The following is a 21,798-nucleotide window of genomic DNA, read 5'->3' as shown; positions in this document are numbered from 1 at the left end:
CGGTCTCCGGGGCACTTTGCCGATCAGTTCACTGCTCACTTTCGAATGTATTCGCTAGGGAATTTCGGGTTATGTTTTCCATTCTCGGGAGCGGAAGCGTCGGCCTCCTTTGATCTGACGACCGGCAGCGTTAGCTTTTAAGCTTGTAAAAGTGACGAGCAGATGGTTATGATAACAATAATTTGATCGTCGATATAGTCAGCCTTTTTGCACGCACGTGTCAATGTAGTATTTTTATTTATATAGGATATATTAAAGTTTCATGGTTCAGAAACTATGTATTGGGCATGGCATAAAAGACTTTGAACGAGGTCCGATCGAAGAATTTGAACATTTTCTTTGCAAGTATATTTTCTAGAATTATTTTGGTACGATTTGAAAGCACGTGGTTTGTAGTGTCAAGTCAAACAGTTAGCCGGTTGCGTATTTGTCGGGAAAGTACGAATTCTCAAAGCGGAGAACCGGCTCCCTTCGAATCGATCGAGAATTAATCCGACTGCTATCACGTCTCGCAAACGTCACTCCATTGTCTCATTGTCCATTGGAGTGAGAGATAGCGATGGAGCAGTAGAGAACGAGAGATGACTTTCCTTCGTTCCTATCTTGCCTCCTTTTGAGATCCCGTCTCGATCCTATTGGAGGCCAAGGGGATTCTCTGTTCTTCTATGGGCAACTAATGCCATCGAACGAGAATTGAGGCTACGACCTGTATCCACGACTGGTTTCTCCGATTGCTTTTTATCGCTTTTTCCATATTTATTCACCGACTGCACCAATTAAGTTCCCGATCTTTCATTATATAAGTTAATGCTCCATCGAAAGAAAAAAACGAACACCAAATAAATCGAGACTCAATTTTATATTTTAATTTATAGTTTCGCCGTTTATTTATTAAGAATATACAGGGTGAGTCAAAGACAGTTTTCTCCTAAATCCCTTCTTTAAATTCAGCATTATTCTTACGTTAACTCGACTTAAAAAATCCAAAGTGACATTAAACCAATTTTCATATACATACTCTTCCTTAGTCGATACTTTTAAACAATCCACACGCAATGTAAAACTTAAATACGAGCAGAGTATTTTTCACATGCTTCTTAGTCGTGTCTCCATAGATGGGTCCCGATTATCAGATTATCAGATGGGTTGTCGATTCAACCGGTTTAGCTCTCGTTCTTCGGTCAACTCGGCCCGTTCTGTCGGCCGTTATCAGCGAAACATTAAGCGGACAAAGAACAGAGGGCTGCTACAGACTATAGATCAGATCGTCCTCGGTGATCAGGGTTCATACACGGAGATTCCTCGAGTGTATCCGCTGAAAAAGGGCGTCATGCATGGCTCGCACCAGGGTGTCATCTGCACCCTCTGCAGCTCGACCAGCTCAGTCGACGATCTTCACGGTCAATATAACGGATGTCGTAAAATCAATTAGTGGCGAATTGTGCCGCAGCCCGGATCGTGTGCACCATATACGCGGCTCGTAAAGTTCCTCTTTTCTCTATGATCTTCTCGGGGAACTGCGTGTTCCCCGATCACCGGTTCCACTCTGTGATCACTTCTCACCGGAGGGTGGTGCAGGAACATCCACTTGCCATGTATCTTTGCTTTTCTCATCTTTAACCATCACCAATGTTCTATTATAATATCACATACTCTTCGTGAGTCGTTTAGAAATCGTATTTGAGTAGCTGCTTTTCTATGATTTTCTTAAGGTCTACTTTGAAGTTAGCCCTCCTTGCTTCAAGCCGAACCAATTATTTTGAAAAAATCAAAATGCAAATCTAAATGTATTAAAATTCTTTCTATATCAAAGCAATCTTCCAATCGTTTCAAATCCTTCGCGTCTATAGAAAAATGCGAAACAGAACAGTAACAAAGAGGGGCATGTTTTTGTAATAAACAATAGAAATCGTTTGTTGGTCCAAGCATCGCGTTCCGGTATGACTCAAAGCTATTCAGCAATTAGTAGCGTCACAATGATTCGCTTAAAATTTTTCGTATGTCGATTTCACGCCGCTCCGACAATAGCTTGGCTGATACCAGCTTTTGAATGGGCCAATCGGTCTTACAAAGACCGTGGCTTTCCTTTCTGCCGCGTTTCAATGTGCAGTAAATATTATCAGGTAGATACCGCTACGGCTGTTTTTTGGTGAATTGATGAGATTGCCAGTTCATTTCTTTTGCCTTTCGTTCGCTTTCTTTCCTATTCCCATTCCTTTCCCGTCGTTCTTCCAAGAAACCACCCCCGCATGAAGAAGTTTCGACGACATTCGGACAAATCTTTGGGACTCGACTCCGTAACCAATTCGAAAGAATTTCCCGTGACGACCGCTTCATTGTGCGTGTTTACAAGCTAGACGATTTTCACGTTGTCAAAAGGTCGGAATATTTTTAAGAAATAGAATGAAAATTTGTAATATCGTAGAGGCAAACGCATCGACGGAATAAATGGTTTAAATGTTGGCAAAATATAAATAGAATATCGACGAATATAACGTCTGTTAATTTTTTCACGATTTTTTCCTTCTTCCAATGGCAACAACTCGAATCTCAGTAAACTGTACAAGTTTTTATCGCCCAAGAGGCGTATATCTATGAAAAAGAGAAATAGTCCGCGTAAAACTTTAACACCCTTTGTGCGAACGTCACCCGTTACAACGCAGCGTTGCTTTCGCTAAGAGCCGGTAAAAGTCGAAATGAAGGAAGTTCTCCTCTGAATTCTATTTCCTTCGTCAAGCGGTTTGCAGCCTTGCCTATCTGTTCTCTCTTCGTCTGTCGTCTCTTCTGCCCCCTTCTCCTCGTCACAGTTACCTCTCCCTACTTAGAAAATATAACCATTTCCAGCTGTAAATCAAGCTATTTTCATTTATAATTATCAGCATAATAATTTTGGGTAACTGCAGATTATTCTTTGTAAACTGTTTCTATTCATCTTACTATAGGTATATATAGCACAGGTATACCGATGCTAATGGGCTTTCGACCGAATAGATAATTGTATTTGACTTAGCATTTATGATATTTGAAAACAAATTTTTCACACGAATTTCAGGTATAGAACCCCTAGTGACCGACCAGATACGTCAGACTGAACGAAAAGTGTAGTTCATTGTAATTCCTTACTGTTTACTAAGAAGTTCGAGGTTCATTGATGTCAGTAACTGTGTTTTACATTTTTCTATCTTTCCGTTTTGCAATGTATATTTTGCTTTTTATATTTTCTATAGGTCGGCTTGATCTCGATGCTCCAGCATTCTCCGACGATTAACCCATAACCCGAGAGTAAGAGGAACAAAATTCGTCGAAGCCGCACGTCGGTCACAAAATTCATCCTCCAGCGGCAAAGTTCGAGGAGAGAAAGAAAAGGTGGCTCTCCTTGCGGATACAACTTACAAGCTACAATTCTGTGGCTACGAAGCGGCTACACCCTTTTACGAACGCGCGGCTCAACCACTCATGGACCGACCAGTTTCGCCCCGAGTGGCAAGTGTGGCGGGAATTATGCAATTATTGCATTGCGCTCGCAATTGTCGCGGAAAACGGCGACTGCCTGAATGGCCTGAGTGTCTAAGGGGTAACGGGGCAAGAAAGGGGGATTTCCTCGTCGTTTTACTACCGACATTTCCCCGTACGTTTCGTTCTCCGTTTTAATTCATTCCCGTTGGCCGCAATCACGACCACGAATCGGAGATAAATACGATTTTAATTTGCTTTCAAGCGTATGAAGTATTGAGAGATTTGCTAGAATAACAAAATAGATGTTCGCGGGGAATATAGTATAACATAATGTTTTTAAAGTAGAATTGTAAAATTGGTATACACATGGGAGTTTCGGCAAACTATTGTAAATTGAAATTTCACTAGATTCCTGTATGCGTCGGTTTCTCACGATTTCCAAGGGAAAGCCAGCCGCTCGGATGCGACATTAGTCAATCAAGTTGATGTATCGCGCGATGGTCTTGAATCTAAAATGCAACTAAACCTGACGAACATTAACAAACGTCCAAATATTTTCTGTATCATTATAGAAATGGCTTGTACGAGAGATTAGATAGACATTTTACCGCAGCGGTCGTTGATTTTCATCAAGAGTTCGAAGCTTGACCAATAAAAGAAAAAAGAAGAAATCCTGGGTATCTCTGTTAATAAAGACGCCAATCTTTTTGATGTATAGGTCACGGACAAAGACACATCTATGCGGGTACAATATAGATTATAACCGTGCACGTATACACTCACCGTTGGCTATTTAGGATATCCATTTGCGTTCGTACACGTTCCTCCATGGTATCATATATTTGCACGCACAGCGTTTTGTTGAATACAGAAAATAAGCCACGATTTTATATTAGAAATCCGACAATGCTTCCATTATAAGCTTCCATAGGCATTACGGTCCCGTGGAACTACTCAAAGATTTGAATGACTCACTGTTTGCAATAACTTAGAACTCAAGTGCTCGATAAAATCTCAGCGTGTACGGATGAATTTTAATTTCGACGAAAATAATTTTAATCGATACAGCTTTATTGTTATGAGTATTCCTTATTGATTCAGCTAATTTTTCGTCTGTTACGGAAGAACGTTCTTTGCAGTCAAATTTCAAGACGTTAAACCAAAAAAAAAAAAAAACCAAGAATGTGACGAGTAAGCAAAGAAAACAGCGCATCGAATCCTGCACTCTATCTTTTGTTATATCAGAGTCTACAAATTCCATTGTCAGCTGTCTGATGTCGACATAAATCAAACTATTGCCAATTGTACATTTGGCAATTAATTCGCCATCGTGTGTAATAATAACGAGCCTGCTTGATTTGTATGTTCGTGCCTCGGCAAATAATTACTACGATAAATTCATGTCTAAATCTCTCCGCTTGGAACCCTAAAACTTAATCACCTGCTAGGGAGACGCACCACTTGATCGACCGGTTATTTATTTTTCCCGGACGATGAAGAGCTTCACATAGTGGAACTGCTTCGATTAAAAATCATGGTTTCTATAAATTTCACGGGAAGATCAAAGACCCCTTCTTGCAGAGTATAATCGATCGAACAAACGTTCCTCGATTCCATTAAATCTATCTTGTAGGAATTTTTATATGAAATCATAAAAGCTATCAACAAAATAATAACTCAACTCATAATTTTACAGGATTTTCTACCCATAAATTTTCCAGGAGCATATGTCAATTTCGAAGAAGACCGCTATGAAATATCAGCCGTCAGTTCACGAGAACAATGTTCATTACGGAAACCAGTATTATGCTTCACGGCGCTGTCTGTACGGTACCACGCTTGATTATTTTATATCTCTCATTTTCTGCCATCGACTAGACGAATTTATAAATTGTAAAAACTATTAAATTATGTGCATCGACCAGGGAGGAACAATCAACGTATGGACGTCGAGGGGTCAGTGCAGTAACAACGAGACGATCCGCAAATAAAGAGGACCTGTAGGAAATCCGCAAACACGAGCGAAGCAAACGGGCCAGTCCATTAATATTGCCTCGTAGGATCTGAACAAGAAACGAACGGTGGACCCGAGGTCTCTCTCCTCGAGCGAAGCTATAAAAATTAATTAGCTCTTAGAAGGAGAAGTTGAATGGCGACTATACCTCAACTCGTTCAACAAAATCCATGAAGCCATCCTCCTTTGAAACGATCGTCGACCTCTCTCCGTGTTCGAAGGATCTAAGCTGGCACGGTTCCTGTAATGGATCCCCGATGGATGATCGATACGTTATCCCATAAACGACGTTCGATCCAAAACCTTTTTCTCCGCGTCGTTGTTCCAACGTATAATTAGTCATTGATTCGATTGTGGAACGTTTTGTTAAGATGATTATATTTTAGGTCTGGATCGTGTCTACAAGATGATTCATTGCGACTGTGAGATTTTGAATCGCGATATATATGTTTTACCTACTTTATCTATTTTCAGTGATGAAACAAATATTCTTTTTTTACTTTCACCTTGAAATGATTTTTGTGGTAAAGGTATTCAATTATAATTCTGCTTGAATTTTAGGAGTCAAGAGGAATAAGACGTGTGTATAATCCTCTCGAGATAATTCTTTGTTCTTTTCCGAAAATATAGTGACCCGCGTTGTACACGAAATTTTCGATAAAGTCCGTGTGTTTACCAACTCTTCACATCGGTAATGTTTACTAGCGCTAATGGCTCGTTTTACAATTGTAGGAGGAAAAGAGGCAGCCGTATAGAAAATGAAAGAGAGGCGTCTAATTTAACGTAGTACAGTTGTCATACAGCACAGAGGGAATTCGATTATGGCCAGTATCCACAAATTGCCTTCTAGTTAGCGGGAATATCTTGCGGTTGAACTATCGCGAGATAATTACACTTCAACCGCTATAATAGCAAGTTAGTTATAGAGCGGCGGATCTTAACTCGGGATCTGCGAGCTTGGTTGATCGAGCACATCCACGGGCAAAGGATCCGTTCTGTCATCGTTTACTTCTCGAGAAGACAAACTTCGATCCACGAATGTTTGAGGAAGCCGTTTACCAGTCATGTGAACCACGCGATGCCAATGTTAAACTGACTTCTTTTTCTTTTTCTTTCTATTTGTTTTTCTCCTTCTACCGTCTACATTTCCTTCGTTCATATTTCCACGAATTCTTTTCTGGTTGAAGTAGCTGTAAAAATTGCAATTAGGTACGATCCCCAAGATAATTGTCGTGTCTACGAAATTGTATAAATATCGGCGATTGATGGAACAATTGGCATATTTTTAACTATGAATATTGTTTCATATTAATTTGCTTTCTTTTAATTAGCTTGTAAAAAATAGCATGGGGATCGAAAGGACGTAATTGAATAAATTAGAGAACTGATCTTTAATCGACGTAGAAACGCGAGAAAAAGGAGGCAGCCAGATGTAACGCGACAAGAGGTAATAGATATTTTTCCAAGATTTAAAAGTGTCTGCAAGAGTCAACCCACGGAACCTTACCTCACACTATGTGCACTGGCGTTCAAGCTCGAGAGCTCTTCGCCTTCGGAACAATAAAACCATTCCTGTGGGGGAGTGAAACAACTCTGGAAACCGTTCTTCAGATTGCTGATGGAGGCACAGGTAGATCTCTATTTGGCACTTGAAAATAAAATTCTTTCGTCGCAGAATTCTCTCGTTTAACGCGTTCAACGTTTAATAAGTTATATATTTACATATATGGAAATATTTGCAAAAATCTTATCTCTACTAATTTCCTTGTCGTTAGAACTTACCATTTTGCTATACACAACGTAAAATTCTTCTACTCGCAGGATCATAATTCACACGCACAAACAGAGTCGAAACACGAAATGACAATGTTCTCGACTGAAAGGATACTGCGAAACAGCAACTGTACAGTCACAAAACATATTTTACGAGGCAATTGGAAATCAGAACGGGATGACTTTTGTTCGGAGATCTTTTATGAGCCCCAAAAGCGTGCATACGGAGACGGTAGTTCGTGGACGAACCCTCGAGGACCGAACAATCGAGTGCCCCAAGAACTACCTACTCACTTACAGACTCTCACCTCGACTAGTCTACCTTTCTCTGTCTCTTGTTTTCTCTCTGTCATTCCATTTCTCTCCCCCTCCCTTTTAACAACCCTGTCCTGCGGCACCGAGTCATAACCACAAGGAGTACAATGGGTGGAAACCACTGGCGGCTTTTCACTGCCACTTCTTCGTCCCGCCAATTAATTTCCGTGGAGCCGATCTCGTTCCTCAAGGAGACCACTCAAGAGCTGCCGATGGATGAGCATAAATCTTCAAATCCGTCGTGTCGCCCTTCTTTCTCCCCTCCTTTTGCCTCGTGCTATTAACGCGTTTAACTTGTGAGATCTACCTGAGTCGAGAGTAAGACCCTCGAGTGTTCACGATGGGCCAGTCATTCATCTTTTTATGACCGGCTCCTTTAAGACATCGTGCACGCGTCTAATTGTTACCTGTGTTTTATAGCTACTAGAATAAGCTATGTGACGGTATATGGTTCTTTGAAGAGGAAGGACTCGGAGGAATTTACAATTTTTGGAATGATAGAAAAGAATTTTCTTTTCTCGTTTGAGAACCTTTGGGTAATATATATTTTTTTTTAGTAATGAGTACATTTTTTTCCTAATACTAATCTGAAGATAAATTACCCTTGTAAATTTCCCTATTGTTTTATATCTTTTATATTTAATTCTATTTATTCGTAAGATTCGAAGGATAATGGTGACGATGATATATTGTTGCAGCTACTGCAATATAAATAAGTAAGCTAATGGAGCATAATTTCACGGAGGCATCCGTGGGAACCGGGACATCTTCTTCAGAAGCATCTGCGAATAAAATATTCGCGGTGCACCGGTGGAAATAAGGAATCGTCGCGCAGGTGATCCATTTCAGAGAACGCGGCCGGCTCTCTATAAGTGCCTAACCGGCGGAAAAATTGAAAAGCCGCGCTAATTCGCGCGACAATGCTTTCTGGTTGCACGCCGGGACGAAAGTTTATCGCGAACCTCGCGAAGAACGACCTTTGGCTAGTCGCCAGTCGTGATACGATCTTGCGGGTCTCATGGCCAATGACGAGGACTACTCATGTCGCGCTGATTTGCATAATTTGTTATGGACGAACGTTTCGACGACAATTTGGTCGACATCTTCCTGCGTTAGGAAAAATTTCCCAGTCAATCAAACGCTGACTTTGTCTGTACTATTGACGTCGATCATCGAATAATTATAATAATAATTTCTTTCGCAGTGTATATGCAAAAAGGAAAGCTTCTGTCCGAGCTTTGATTATTGGTAACTCTATCATGTTCATCTATTACAACCGGAAAATAGCTGACGAAACTAATGCTTCTTTACGTTGATTTATGAAGAGCTTTACATTTAGAAGATAATCGTTTTCTTGTTATTTGTATTAATACCAATATCGATAAAATAGTAAATTTATTTTATATGATCGATTAGGCGAATCCACCGGGCTAGGAGGCAAACGACGAGGATGCACCAACACGCGACTCGTAACACGGAATCAGAGCCATGGCCCTCGGTAACCTCGACTTGCCTGTGTGACGCTCGGTGATGGATGCACCGGCATTTACCAAAGTCGCTCGCCAGCTCGCTAGAGTCGCCTAGACGATAGGAAGGATCAGGGTGTAAAAAAGCAGCGACTTGGTCGGTGGAAGGACAAAGGAAACGAAAGAAAGAGAAAGAGAAAGAGAAACGAGGGGGAGGAAGAAACGCGAGATCCAAAGACGGCTACAGAGGGGAAGAGAAAGAGAAATGAGGGAAAAAGGAAGGGAAAGAGGTGTGCGCGCGGAATTCAGAAGCGGAAAGAGGGATGAAAAAAAGGAAAGGGGGATAGAGCAGACAGGGAGTTAGAGTGAAAGAGTAAGAGGAAGAGAGCAGGGATTAGATCTTAGGGTGAGTGGGTAGGATTGGATTTGGCAGAGGCGGCTCCTCACGTTGGTGGTAGAAGGTTGCAGGAGAAGGAGGAAAGGGGAAGCAGAGACTTTGGTTGGTGTCCGAGTGGTGGTGGGGTTGCAGATGGGGAAACGCATCGAACCAAGGGGAGAGCGTCAGAGAAGGAGAGACGTAAGTGACAGAATAGGTAGTGGTGTAGGTGAACTGGACAACCACCAGAACTCTCGCCAGTATTTAAGGGAGAGTCGCGAGCGTAGCGCGCCAGTTACTACGGCCGATTGCCTCCACGAGGTATCCCCGAGCTAAACGGAGCCACTGTGCGCTGCACCGATTTCGCTCGAAAGAAAAGGGCGCGAAAAGTCTCAACCACGTGACTCGATTTTCCGAAACATCTCTCCCTTCGCCTGTTCTATTTGTATAATTCGCGACTTCGTTCCTTCGTTTGAGATTCATGTCGATTCAGTGAGGAAACACGTCGAAACACCACGAGTTAGAGCTTCCGAGTTGACAATTAACATTTGAAAATAAGATTTGAAATCCTTGATAGGAGAAGTGAGATAGTAAAAAGGTGGTTGAGTCCGTGATAGCCATCGAATATGAACGAATGTGCGTCCCGTGAGGAAGTTCGCAGCGGTTCACGGAAGTGCACTATTTATGGAAGAGTTTGAACCGCCGCGCCAAGGGCTCTTTGGAACTTTCGCTCGTGGACCGTGCAGATGAGCGTGCTACCAAGGTATCGTAAGATCTTTCAGCTTATTTCAAGAGAACAGGAATTTTCTAGCAATCGTCTCTTTTATCGCGTATAACCGACAGGATATTAAGAATTCTTGAAAAAGTAACCGGTTAAAGGAAACGATACGGATACGTGTAATTTTTATCTCGTTCCTTCAAACGCGATAATATTTTCGCGAACTGCATGAAATCATGTGTCATCGTTCCAAGATTAGATGCTACCGCAATTCCAAATTTACGTCATGATTACTTTTATCACGAAACTCGTTAAACTCTATCGACGGAAGGCTAATGTTTTATTTAAAAACCGTTAAAATTCAACAAATTCAAACATTACAGAATTCCAAGATTCCAGAATCTTTCCTTTTTATCTTTCTGCTCGTTCTTACTTGTCTTTTGTCTAAGTCTCCGAGAAGAGGGATTGTTTTGCCGCAGCAATGGAATTTTAGGACGCTAAAAAGATTAAAACATTACGACATTCAGATATCCAGATATTATTTCTTATTTTCTTTTTTTTTCTTTATTTATTTACATTTTATGTATATATGCATATGTTTGAGAAAAAAGGTTTTTTCGGTGAGAGAACATTAGAAATTTGCGGGGCTTCTCGAGAAAAAATAATAAACAGTCGTGGAACATATGGCTGTGCAGATATCATACGTGTTAATTACGTAAGAGCCAGCATACAGAGGCGCGGCTTCTTTTTATCTTGCCGATGAAAAGAAGATGATCGAGCCTGTGATGGCAAAGCGCCAAACAGTTCTCCACGAACGACGAGAAGAAACTGCGACAGGATCGCGGGTGGTATCGGCCCCGGTGGCTTGTCAAAGCCACGGCTCGGTGCTTTAATTTCTTCAAATCGAAGTTGTACGCCAGAAATTGATACCTCCGTTACACCGTCCATCGATCCAACCAATTCTCTTTACTACCTGTCTGTTACTGAATTTACCAATAATACAGATAATTCAAAGAGTACAGAAACGAACAGAAATTTCACTTTGAATAGACGAACGCTAAATTATTACACATAAACATGGAAAAATTTATATAGCGATTTATAATTTATTCTGATCATAAACTCGCACGAGGAAAGAAATATTTTTATATAATAGAAACATTTTACGTAAGCTTATTTAATAAAAAATAATGGTAACTGAAAGAATTTATTTGACAAATAATATGGAACGGAAAGTATATTTTCATAAAATTTAATTTATTTATTCTGAGAAGCTGCATATCTGAATAATATCAAAGAGGAAAAAGCTGGTCTGTAACGTTAAACTGAATAGCGAGAGAGAAGATGTAACATGAAACTCCTCCGAATTCCTCTGGCCAGAAAATAAAAGGATAGAAATAAAATTCAATTTGCTACCAGGCATCGTGGCGGATAGCTTAACGAGGCAATAAATATCGCGTGTGTCCAGGGAAAGAAGGCGAATCATTTGGATCCCGTACTCGATGCTGCTGGCATTTGGGCTGCTCCTGGTGCTGTCGGACGCCGGAGCTGTTCACCAACAATCGAACCTCCTCCTACCGTTCACGAACGTCTCGTTTGGATTCGCCAAGGCCGCAACTAATCGCGGTATTTCAGTCACCAGGATCCTGCAGGACGGGGAACTCGAACGGGTGATTCGACTGCCTGGAATTTGCGCCAAGGAGACCATCGTCAATTGGGGGTAAATGATCTTCATCCTGTCTCTAAAAGAATGCTCCTTTTATTAGTTTTAAGAATCAAAGATCCTCTTCCAAGTTTCTTTCTTTTTTTTTTTTAAATATTTCTTTAAATCGTAAAGTCTAATTTTAATATCGATATCTCTCGTTTAATCCTTAGCTACAGAAGAGTAAATTTATTATTTCATTACTATTTGAGAATTCGTTTATGTTTCCGATTCAAACCAAACAGTTACGTTAGATCAACCTTGTAACAATGATTTTAATAAATAAAATTACCAAGAAGCTTAGAGCCTACGTACCTATAATAAAATTGCAAAAATACGAATGTCTGTAGTTTAAAATTTATTGCATCACACGAAGTCAATTCTCTGAAATGTTTCTGCATCGATTCCCACCTAGTCGACTCACGACCGCGTAGTATACATATTAATCGCGAATAAACTTCGTGAAAACACTTGGCAAGAATTTCTTCTTGAAACGCAAAGTTCGATTGTTTTTCCGATCGACGTTAGAGCAACATCGTAGCATCCTCTTTGCCTGGAATAACATTTCCTTCAACTAGGAGGGAACAAATCTCCCGAAGAGACAGCATCTCACGACTACAACCCTCCCGGTGAAACCGTAGGAGTCGGTGTTAGCGAAGAGGAAAACAATGCCTCCTTTCAGCATTGCCAATACGCGTGGGAGCCACGAGACTGGCTACGTATGCATTTAACTTCGGTTACCTCTTTCAATACGCCGCGCGTAGTCGTTTTTACATCGACTAACTGATACCGGGCATACGTTTGCAGTTTACTGGACGCGCGTCCTTGTCAGCCGGAAACTGCATAGAATTACCACAGCGCTAAATCGAGTCAGTCGGCTTTTTTTCTTTAAAAAGAGACTCGCGTATTTCCCACGTGAGTGTGCCTCTTCACGCGATTCTTTCTTTTTAAAGATCCAATGCGTCCAGATGCTTCTTCTCCCTTGAAGATTTACGACTAAAGATTTAGAAAATAATACAAAGATTTTCTCGGGCAGAAAAAAATTGAAAAATTTTTCAATTCGCTACGGTCCTCCAATTTTCATCCCGATCAATGATTGATTTTAAACGAAAACGGTAACGTTAGATATTCCGGTTGAACGATCGCATGGGAAGAAATAAAAAGAAAAACAAGAAACGATATTACACTTTCAAACACGAAAATTAAAAGCGAAGCGTACTTTCCAGCAAATAGTACGTCGTACAACGATAGTTATATTGTGTTTTGTTAAATTTTCGAATCGAAAACAATTTATCGCGTACAGCCGTGGACAGCGACCGCTAAGCCAACCGAGGCCTTAAGCCGAAAAGCGGCAAGTTAAGTAAGCAAGGATTAGGTGAAAGCAGGAGACCGAACATCGAGAACGGTCCCAGAGCTGCTGGCCTCGGACCAGCGGTTGTAACTCATCTGCGGATACTCTCACGAGGATACCAGGGAATTCCACGACCGCGAAACGTCACCTTGCACTTAAATCGGTGAAAGCTCTTTTGCTGTAACGAGAAAAGCACGCGGCTTGCCTGTTCTCATGATTCGCCAACGACACCATCGTTCTCGAACCATCAATTCTTCAGCGGGAAACGAAATCTTCCGATTCGATGAATACGTTAGAGAACTCCAATCCTTCCGATTTACGATTTCTTTGGTAACTGTTCATACGTTTGATTCATAGTAACGAGTTACGATTGTCAGCTAGATGAAAAATAACTAAGAATGATCCTACTTGTATCAAAGTTCGCAAAATGTGAAATTAGAAGGTGAAAAAATAGGATTAGGGCTAAAAGAGTTGGTTGAATGGTTCTCGCTCTATGCTTCATTGTAAATAGTATCGCGAAATAGAAGGTTTATCGTTTCTTAATCGCTCAAAGTGATTCATACGTAACAAGTAAACGAAGAGACACGTATTGAAACGAGAACACATGGACGGAACATTGTTATCGGGGAACAGCCGTCGACGAATGTAACGACGACCATTTAACGTCGAAGATGTTTATCGACGAGTTGAAAAGAAGGCGGGGGAGCATCAATCATAGCTACGCGTTAATCACGAGGAAGTATCGTGCAACGCGTGCGTGTGATCAATCTAGCGTGAATTACTCGGGCATCGCGTTAGGGTTTTAGCTACTTTAAATGAGCGTATTAAATTAAATTAAAGATGCGTCTCTTCTTGTGTCATTCGTTGTCGATGTGAAAAGAACTAACAACTAAAAAAAAAAACGCTAAAAAGAGTAAAGCTCAAGCTACTTGAGAAGAATATTTTTCGCGTTATATGCAAGTGATAGTTTATTAAAATTCATGTTAGAGAAAGATAATTCATTTTCTAAGCTTCGGCATATATCGTCGCAACATTTTTAAATTGCAGTGATTTAAATAATAATTCTATTCTTTATAATACGTGTATGACTGTGATAGAGATACGGACGTAGCACTGAGGCAGGTCTGGCTACAGGAGACGGCCAGAAAGGTGCAACTGATATACGAGGGTGGCACGCTTACTGACTGCGTGGACGAGAAACTCGATGTCCGTGACGAGAGATCCTGCACATCAAGCACGCACTTGGACGACGATTACGACGATGAAACGTCCGTCGAACTGTTCGATGTGGACGATCAGGAGGACTCGTCGAGGATCCCGCAGGACCTCTCCTGGCTCTCGTCCACGTCGGATCTACGTCATCGGTGCACCCACGTAAGGAACAGGGCGCGAAATCAATTGATTTTACAACATCGACGAAGGTATAAAAATTATAATAAAAAGAAAATGTATGAAATATAGTATAGAATAAAAAAACTGTGATCTTGTTTTATGGTATCATCTAAGAATATAACGAAATATATCGAGATTCAGTCATTGAATCACGTTGGATAGAAATAACGAATAGAATCTTGGATAAAGATTTCTTAACCAGTCCATCTCGATGTGCTAGTTAACTTTTTTCTTTAAATATATATCATAAAGACACTTTCAGCTTTGCTAAATCGATAAATCGAATTTCTAAAATAGAAGAATTATCTACTTGTCGTACTTGTTACAGAGATAGAGAGAGTTTTCAGTTTTTCTTTATATATCGCGTAATACAGGAAATACTCGAAGCTTTTAAACGGAACGAGCAGCAGTCACCGCCAGAGACGAGGTAAGAGCCGCTCGCGAAGGGACTTGTTGATGATCCCGGGGACACAATGGTGCGGCCGCGGTCATCGGGCCACGAAATACACGAATCTGGGCGGTTTTGGCACAGCAGATGCCTGCTGTCGCAGACACGACACGGCGTGTCCTTTTTTCATCCCGGCTTTCGAGACGCGCTACGGTCTTTTCAACTGGGGTATCTCGAGCATGATGCATTGTGCCTGTGACGAACGGTATCGAACGGTATCGATTACAGTACTGCTTTGCTAACTGGCCTCAAATCTGACCAAGGTCCTGTTGCATTACTCAATTAATATTATCATTATATATCAATATTGATATTACAAATCGTAAGTTACAAATTATCGATGCTAAGAAGTTCCACGTGAAATTGATAGAGAGATAGAGTTTAGCTGGAATTTCCTATAAGGACGCTTTCAGTTCAGTTAGACGCAGCGTTCACACACAGAGATTTTCTAACAGTGTGAGATGCTTGTAGTAGGATACATCGAAGAAGCGTATTTCGCACAAACGATCTCCGACTATTGCATTTGCATCAAACGTACGCGTTTTATAGGAAATTCCATCCTTAGACAGCAATAGCCGTGTTGTCTAAAGTTGTCAGTCAATCTATATAGAATCAGTTGAATGTCGGGATTCGGACGTCGATGTCAGACAAATGAAATAAAAAGGATACGTTTCCAAGAAGTAGCTTCAAGAGTAAAGATGACCAACTCTTAGCGAGATAAAATTTTGGCCAGTTAGCAAGGCAATCTGTAGATTCAAATGAATTTATCAAAGACCAATCCGAATGCGAATCGAACTTATCAAATTCTCTATCATATTTACAGATTTCGTACGTGTTTGAAGATGGCAGACACAGCATCCGCGAATTTTATCGGCAAAATCTTCTTTGACGTTCTAAGAACGAAATGTTTTATATTGAAACCGCAAAAGGTTTGTACGAAATGGTCGTGGATGGGCAAATGCCAGCATCACGAATACCGAAAGCAGGCTCATGTCCGTGAAAATGTTCCTTATCATTAAATTAAATGGAAGAGATTTAAAAAGAGAGCGACGAATGTTTGAGAATATTCTTTTTCTAGAGATGTCAATACCAATTCTCAGGGATGTAATAGTTTATCGAGAGTATTCGATCGTGACCCGATCGGTCGTTTTTTGGACAACAGATCACAGATAAAAACAGTCATCCTCTTTGACCGTCTGAATGACAGAATGACAATACGTAGTGGTCGCTATAGAAAGTGTAATCATTAGAATAGATTGACGACAGTTTTATATCATATTTCAGTTCCTTGGATCGATTCTTTGTAAGATCGAGTTAATCTTCATTTATAATTGAAAAGTTAATTGGTCGAGTATCTGGAATCTTTCAAACATATCAACTACGAAAATTATATGAAGCAGATTTACTTATATAAAAGTGGTTTATATTTAATTTTTCATATTTGCAAGGTCAAATTCGTTTTAGACTGCTGATTTTTACTTAATCGCTTAATGGTAAAATGAAATGAAATGGAGAAATGAAATCGTTCGAAATAGACAGGGTATCATTTTTATTATCTATATACTAACTATGTAGTCGTTATTGTCTTTGAAAATGCCAAATAAATTATTCTGTAGATAAATTATAATAAAACTGTACATATCATGAGTAGCATAATTTTTCAAGCATAAAAGAACTAGAAAAAATCGCTATATTAACAAGTAGTTTAGAAAATGAAAAAATCTCTTTCCTACAAAATTGTTGACTCTTGTAATTAGAAATCTGCGTAATAGTTCACTTACTTTCATCTTATTTTCTTGATTACGTGTACGGTAACGCTAATTCCGCGTTAATTGTGCTCGTGCATGTATTCTGTATGATTGTATTTATGTATGAACGAGTCATGTTCTTGCGATGTAAAAATGTTGAAAAGAAAATCAAGATTGTAACGATACAAAAGTATTTAAATATTGAAATATACGCTGTATTTAAATGCGACATATAAAAAATAAGTGTAATAAGTTAAATATGCAATATCTCCTTGTATTGTATAAATGAAAATAATTCATAGATATATATAAACTATCAAAATTCTTAACAGTAGGTACATCGTTGTAAATATGTATAATAGCGATATAGTACTAACATATTTAATAAAGGATGCATTATAAAAATAATTAGAATAAAACCTTATGAAAATTACCAAGATTAATATACATAATATCTTTTGCATTTTCCTCTACAACTATTCGGGGTTTGGATTCAAATTCAATGTCGAATTTGGCGCGCTATTAAATGCGCACGTGTTTCCGTTATTCCACTTGCACAAATTGCGCGCGATTTATCTATTTATATTATATTATCTGTTCTGTAAGAAAATAAACGTTTAAAACTGTTAACCCTGTACGAATAATCGAAATTTCTAGTATTACAAATTTCTCCTGTCTCGTATTAAATATAGTGCATTAATAGAAAAGATTAAAATCTATTTGTCAAGCAATACAAAACATTTGGAAAGAAAGATGCACGAAAATGAAGTGAGAACAAAGCATGGTAAAATCGTTTGCTTGAAGTCTGAATTAGATTTAGGCATTACGTTAAAAGGCGGTCAAAGTTTCAGGTAATCTTTTTAATGACATAATTAATCTTTTAAAAAAACATAACCAATATTTTTTTAGTACTTCTCATTTGTCTAACATAATTTTCTCGCGAGCTTTGAAATAACATAGTCTTGCTTCCTATAAATAATGTATAAAATAATTATTTTTATAGATGGTTTAATTACAATAATGGATATAGAGGAGTCTTTGATGGATATGTTTGGACTCTTACGCAACATGATAATCATCTATTCTACAATGTACAAGGCCCACTAGTAGATTCTAAAAATTATGATGCGATTCTGTCCAACTATTTCAGATTGAACGAGTGTTTACAAGACCTGTGTGAAAAATGGACTGTAGCGGATCAACATTTTAAAGAATCATTAAACAAAACAAATGGTGTTAGAATACTAAATCAAGATGTTGTTGAAAATGTATTTTCTTTTATATGTAGTTCTAACAACAATATCCAAAGGTTTGTAAGGTAAAATACTTTAATTTATATATCATACGTTTAGATACATCATTATTTTAGGATATCAGGAATGATAGAAAAATTATGTATGTTCTTTGGTGAAAAAATTTGCTCGATCGAAGGCAAAGATTATTACAAATTTCCATCTATTGAGGCATTAGCAAGCAAAGGTGTTGAAAGTAAATTAAAAGAAGAAAAATTTGGGTATCGTGCGGGATATATAGCAAATGCAGCAATGCATTTGATAGATCTTGGTGGAAAACAGTGGCTTTTAAATTTACACAAAAAGAACAATACATCATATGCTAAAGCTAGGGAACAACTAATTATTCTTCCTGGGATTGGTCCAAAAGTTGCAGATTGTGTATGTTTAATGTCATTAGGTCACTTAGAAGCTATTCCTGTAGACACTCATATTTTTCAAATAGCTAGGACAAGGTATTTGCCTCATTTAAAACAATATAAAACTGTCACCCCAAAAATTCATGAAGAAATTAGTAACTATTTACGCGAATTATGGGGTCCTTTAGCTGGATGGGCTCAAGCTCTGGTTTTTTGTGCAAAAATTAATGATATTTCTGCTCGTACCAGATCGCATATCAAACGTAAAAATAGTACAAGTAGCATGTCACAAAATCTTAAGAAATTTTAATACTTTTACTTAATATTTTAAAAAATCGGCATATACATTATATTACACTTTTACAAAACTCTATAAAGTTGTATGAAACTTTCTATGTGTGAAGGAATAATTCGTTTTTAATGCACATATTTACAATGATCGTTTCTATCTATAAATAAGAAATTTTACAACTTATTTGAGGTCATGTTGAATCTACATATTTTCTTCCTTTTTCTACCCATACCCACTAGTACAAAGTCAAAGTCATCTAGAATTACATAATTTGTTAGAAATTCGAGTTGATCCTTCTCATCCTCATCGTCTTTGTCTGAAGAAAAGAACAACATTTAAATTATAAATTATTAATTGTACATTTCTTTGTAAATAACTTACTTGAGTGAGTTTTTAATATATCTGCAAAAATGCTCTGAGTAAGGTACCGTAATCCAGGAATCATAGTTGATAAATATGTTCTATGTGATGGTTTTAATACTGACAAACAAGATACTGATAAAGAAGCTGGCACAGAACAGCTATGAGTCAATCTCATCATACTGTGTGCAGCTGTGGAACACACCATAGGATATAACGCAAAATTCTTTAATCCAGTAAAAGCAATACCTAAATCATAAAAGTATTGTAATGAAAAATATAAATACATTGATATTTGCAATATAATGAATTTACCTAGTGGCTTCCTGTTAAGAAAAAATTCTAGGGTGCCTCTCCATGTATCCAAGTATATTCCTATTAAGCTACCTTGCCCGAAACAAGCGCCATAATTACGTTTTTTACCAGCATGTTGTATATATCCATGATAAGAAAAACCAAAAGATTCGTGATCGCGCCCAAGAAAGGAACAGAAGTCACGCTCCGCACTATTTAAATTCACATTACTTGTACCAACTCCAACCATCTGAAAATTTTGTATTATTAATAGAAACAAAATGTAGATTATATATCATTAATTTCTGTTGAAGATACTTACAATATCAGTCCCATAAATATAAGAAAGCATTTTAACTTCCCAATAATGATGCCTGTTTTTTTCTAATATGTTTGTACCTCTCACAACTGCTGTACCATAACTATGGCCATTGTGAAATTTAACTTTTAAATTATTTTCAGATAAAACGATGGTATATGTATCATTTCCTTTGTCCCATGTCCATTCATGCACTAGGTATACAAAAAGATAATATTTATGTGAATTTTGGTAGTATTTGTGAAAAAATTGGATTTAAATTATTAGACTCTTGCTAATGCAAAAAGAAAGAAAAATGAAAATCATTTAACGTTGTTTTAAATATCTTGTCACACCATTATTTTCTCCGCAATGACAGCTAGTCAGTGAAATACAATCACAGAATCTTGCATACGGCCATATAGGATTATACTCGAAATCCATAATTCTGTAATTAAAATATTTCCACTGTCCTTCAACTATTCTTCTACAGTAAATTATCGCACTACACTGTATTATTGTACTTTGATTTACTTATGATCAGCGATAATCTAATGATTGTACAAGTAAAATATTCATATACATAACATCGTATCGTGTACATACACACGTGTAAGTACTCATATATGATAAACTCGGTACAATTAAATTTGTATGTAAATTGTTTGAAAAATATGAAAAAATAATATATAATAATATTGTCATAATGATAATGAATAACTCAAACTGTATATAAATGTACATTTTTAGTATTTTCTAAATTTTATTGACTTACATTTGTAAAATATTTAATGTCATAAAAAAAAAAAACTAAATAATAAATTATACATATATTGTAATCGGGTTAGTTTTAAAAATTATATACAGTGACGTAAAAGTAATATGAAAACATTTGATAATTGAAACACGCGGTATAAGATCTGCAAGCATGTAAATTGACCGCTTTACTACTTTTAGGTTGGCAGAAACGTTTCGATCGAACTCCAAGCAAGTTTCGTCTTCTTCTGATATTACGCAAGAAGCCAATCGTGTAGCCTTGCTATCATATTCAATTGAATTTTCAGTAACATTTCATCGAAAAAATGTTACGATTTGTGGGAAAACAAGCAAATAATATCATAAGAAATTCTCTACTACCACGCGCTACAGTTGTAAGTCGAAATGTTCGTGCCTCTCACGATGGCCCAGAAGAAAGTGAGGAGGAATTCAATAAGCAATACGTGAGTTATCTAAGTCGCCCAAATCTCGATCACTGGGAAATTCGCCGAGTTTTTAACAAATTAGCTGGTCAGTAATTATGTAGTTATATCATGCTTTACAATCACAATTATTTTTTAACAATTTAAATGACAACCATTTCGAGTAATTTAAATCGAACAGTAACATTCCATTTTCAAAAAATTTGTTTTCGAATGTTCTTCCTTATTTATTTAAATAGTCAGATTGAAATAACTATTATTGTAGCAATATTATAATAATTGTTCTAACAGTCATTGTCTTTTCAGGTTTAGATCTTGTACCAGATCCAGTTATTATTTGTGCTGCATTAAGGGCTTGCAGGAAACTGAACGATTTTGCTCTTGCTATCAGGATTTTGGAGATGGTAAAGGATAAATGTGGAAGCAAACTAAACGAAATTTATCCTTACATTTTACAAGAAATCAGACCTACATTAGATGAATTAGGTATCAACACCCCAGAAGAGCTTGGTTATGATAAGCCTGAATTAGCGCTTCAATCCATTGATGATATACATTAATTATTGATTCTAAATTAATAAACATAGTATCTACGCTTAGAGGTGCTTTCTATTAGACTTGTCACAAATAAACAAAAAATCAATTTTTAAATCAGGATAAAAGAATACCAATTGTCATTTCTCTTATTAAATATTGATTTTGACAAGTATTTATCATATGTCGTATCTGTTTCATACAAGAAGCATATTGTTCATGAATTGGAAAAATATATGAAACATGTATTATTTATATATTGCTTTTCAAGACTTAATAGTCTTAATAGATCATGAAACAAAATGATATGTATATATTATATTTTAATTGCAACTTCTATTGGTTCCTTATGTTGCCTTGAAATTTTTAATATTTTTCAAATTCCCTTTTTTTTTACCTTTTTACATCAAA

General features: G+C 37.8%; 5 protein-coding genes across 8 annotated transcripts in view; 3 read left to right on the top strand and 2 right to left on the bottom strand.

Annotated features, from left to right (window-relative positions):
- LOC132912644 (voltage-dependent calcium channel subunit alpha-2/delta-3) overlaps positions 1-21,798 on the bottom strand; it is a 78,497-nt gene that overhangs the window by 6,272 nt on the left and 50,427 nt on the right. The gene's annotated exons all lie outside the window — the stretch shown is intronic.
- Positions 9,563-17,167, top strand: LOC132912661 (uncharacterized). Its single transcript, XM_060970285.1, has 5 exons — positions 9,563-10,163; positions 11,587-11,838; positions 14,269-14,592; positions 14,938-15,216; positions 15,835-17,167. Exons 1-5 carry the CDS (start codon positions 10,147-10,149, stop codon positions 16,028-16,030), a joined length of 1,068 nt encoding a protein of 355 aa, XP_060826268.1. The 5' UTR covers positions 9,563-10,146; the 3' UTR covers positions 16,031-17,167.
- Positions 17,334-18,883, top strand: LOC132912664 (N-glycosylase/DNA lyase). Its single transcript, XM_060970289.1, has 3 exons — positions 17,334-17,610; positions 17,763-18,068; positions 18,129-18,883. The coding sequence occupies exons 1-3, from the start codon at positions 17,513-17,515 to the stop codon at positions 18,718-18,720; spliced, it is 996 nt and encodes a 331-aa protein (XP_060826272.1). The 5' UTR covers positions 17,334-17,512; the 3' UTR covers positions 18,721-18,883.
- Positions 18,808-20,260, bottom strand: LOC132912665 (SPRY domain-containing SOCS box protein 3-like). The gene is made up of 5 exons (XM_060970290.1): positions 20,011-20,260; positions 19,679-19,869; positions 19,378-19,606; positions 19,084-19,311; positions 18,808-19,018 (listed from the first exon to the last, which is right to left on the bottom strand). The coding sequence occupies exons 1-5, from the start codon at positions 20,096-20,098 to the stop codon at positions 18,876-18,878; spliced, it is 879 nt and encodes a 292-aa protein (XP_060826273.1). The 5' UTR covers positions 20,099-20,260; the 3' UTR covers positions 18,808-18,875.
- On the top strand, positions 20,648-21,452 carry LOC132912668 (cytochrome c oxidase subunit 5A, mitochondrial). Its single transcript, XM_060970294.1, has 2 exons — positions 20,648-20,941; positions 21,160-21,452. The coding sequence occupies exons 1-2, from the start codon at positions 20,737-20,739 to the stop codon at positions 21,411-21,413; spliced, it is 459 nt and encodes a 152-aa protein (XP_060826277.1). The 5' UTR covers positions 20,648-20,736; the 3' UTR covers positions 21,414-21,452.

Source organism: Bombus pascuorum, chromosome 12 (assembly GCF_905332965.1).
Source record: "Bombus pascuorum chromosome 12, iyBomPasc1.1, whole genome shotgun sequence".
NCBI classification, from domain to species: Eukaryota; Metazoa; Arthropoda; class Insecta; order Hymenoptera; family Apidae; genus Bombus; species Bombus pascuorum.
The sequence above is the reverse complement of the archived record's forward strand: the minus strand, read 5'-3'. Positions and strand labels throughout refer to the sequence as shown.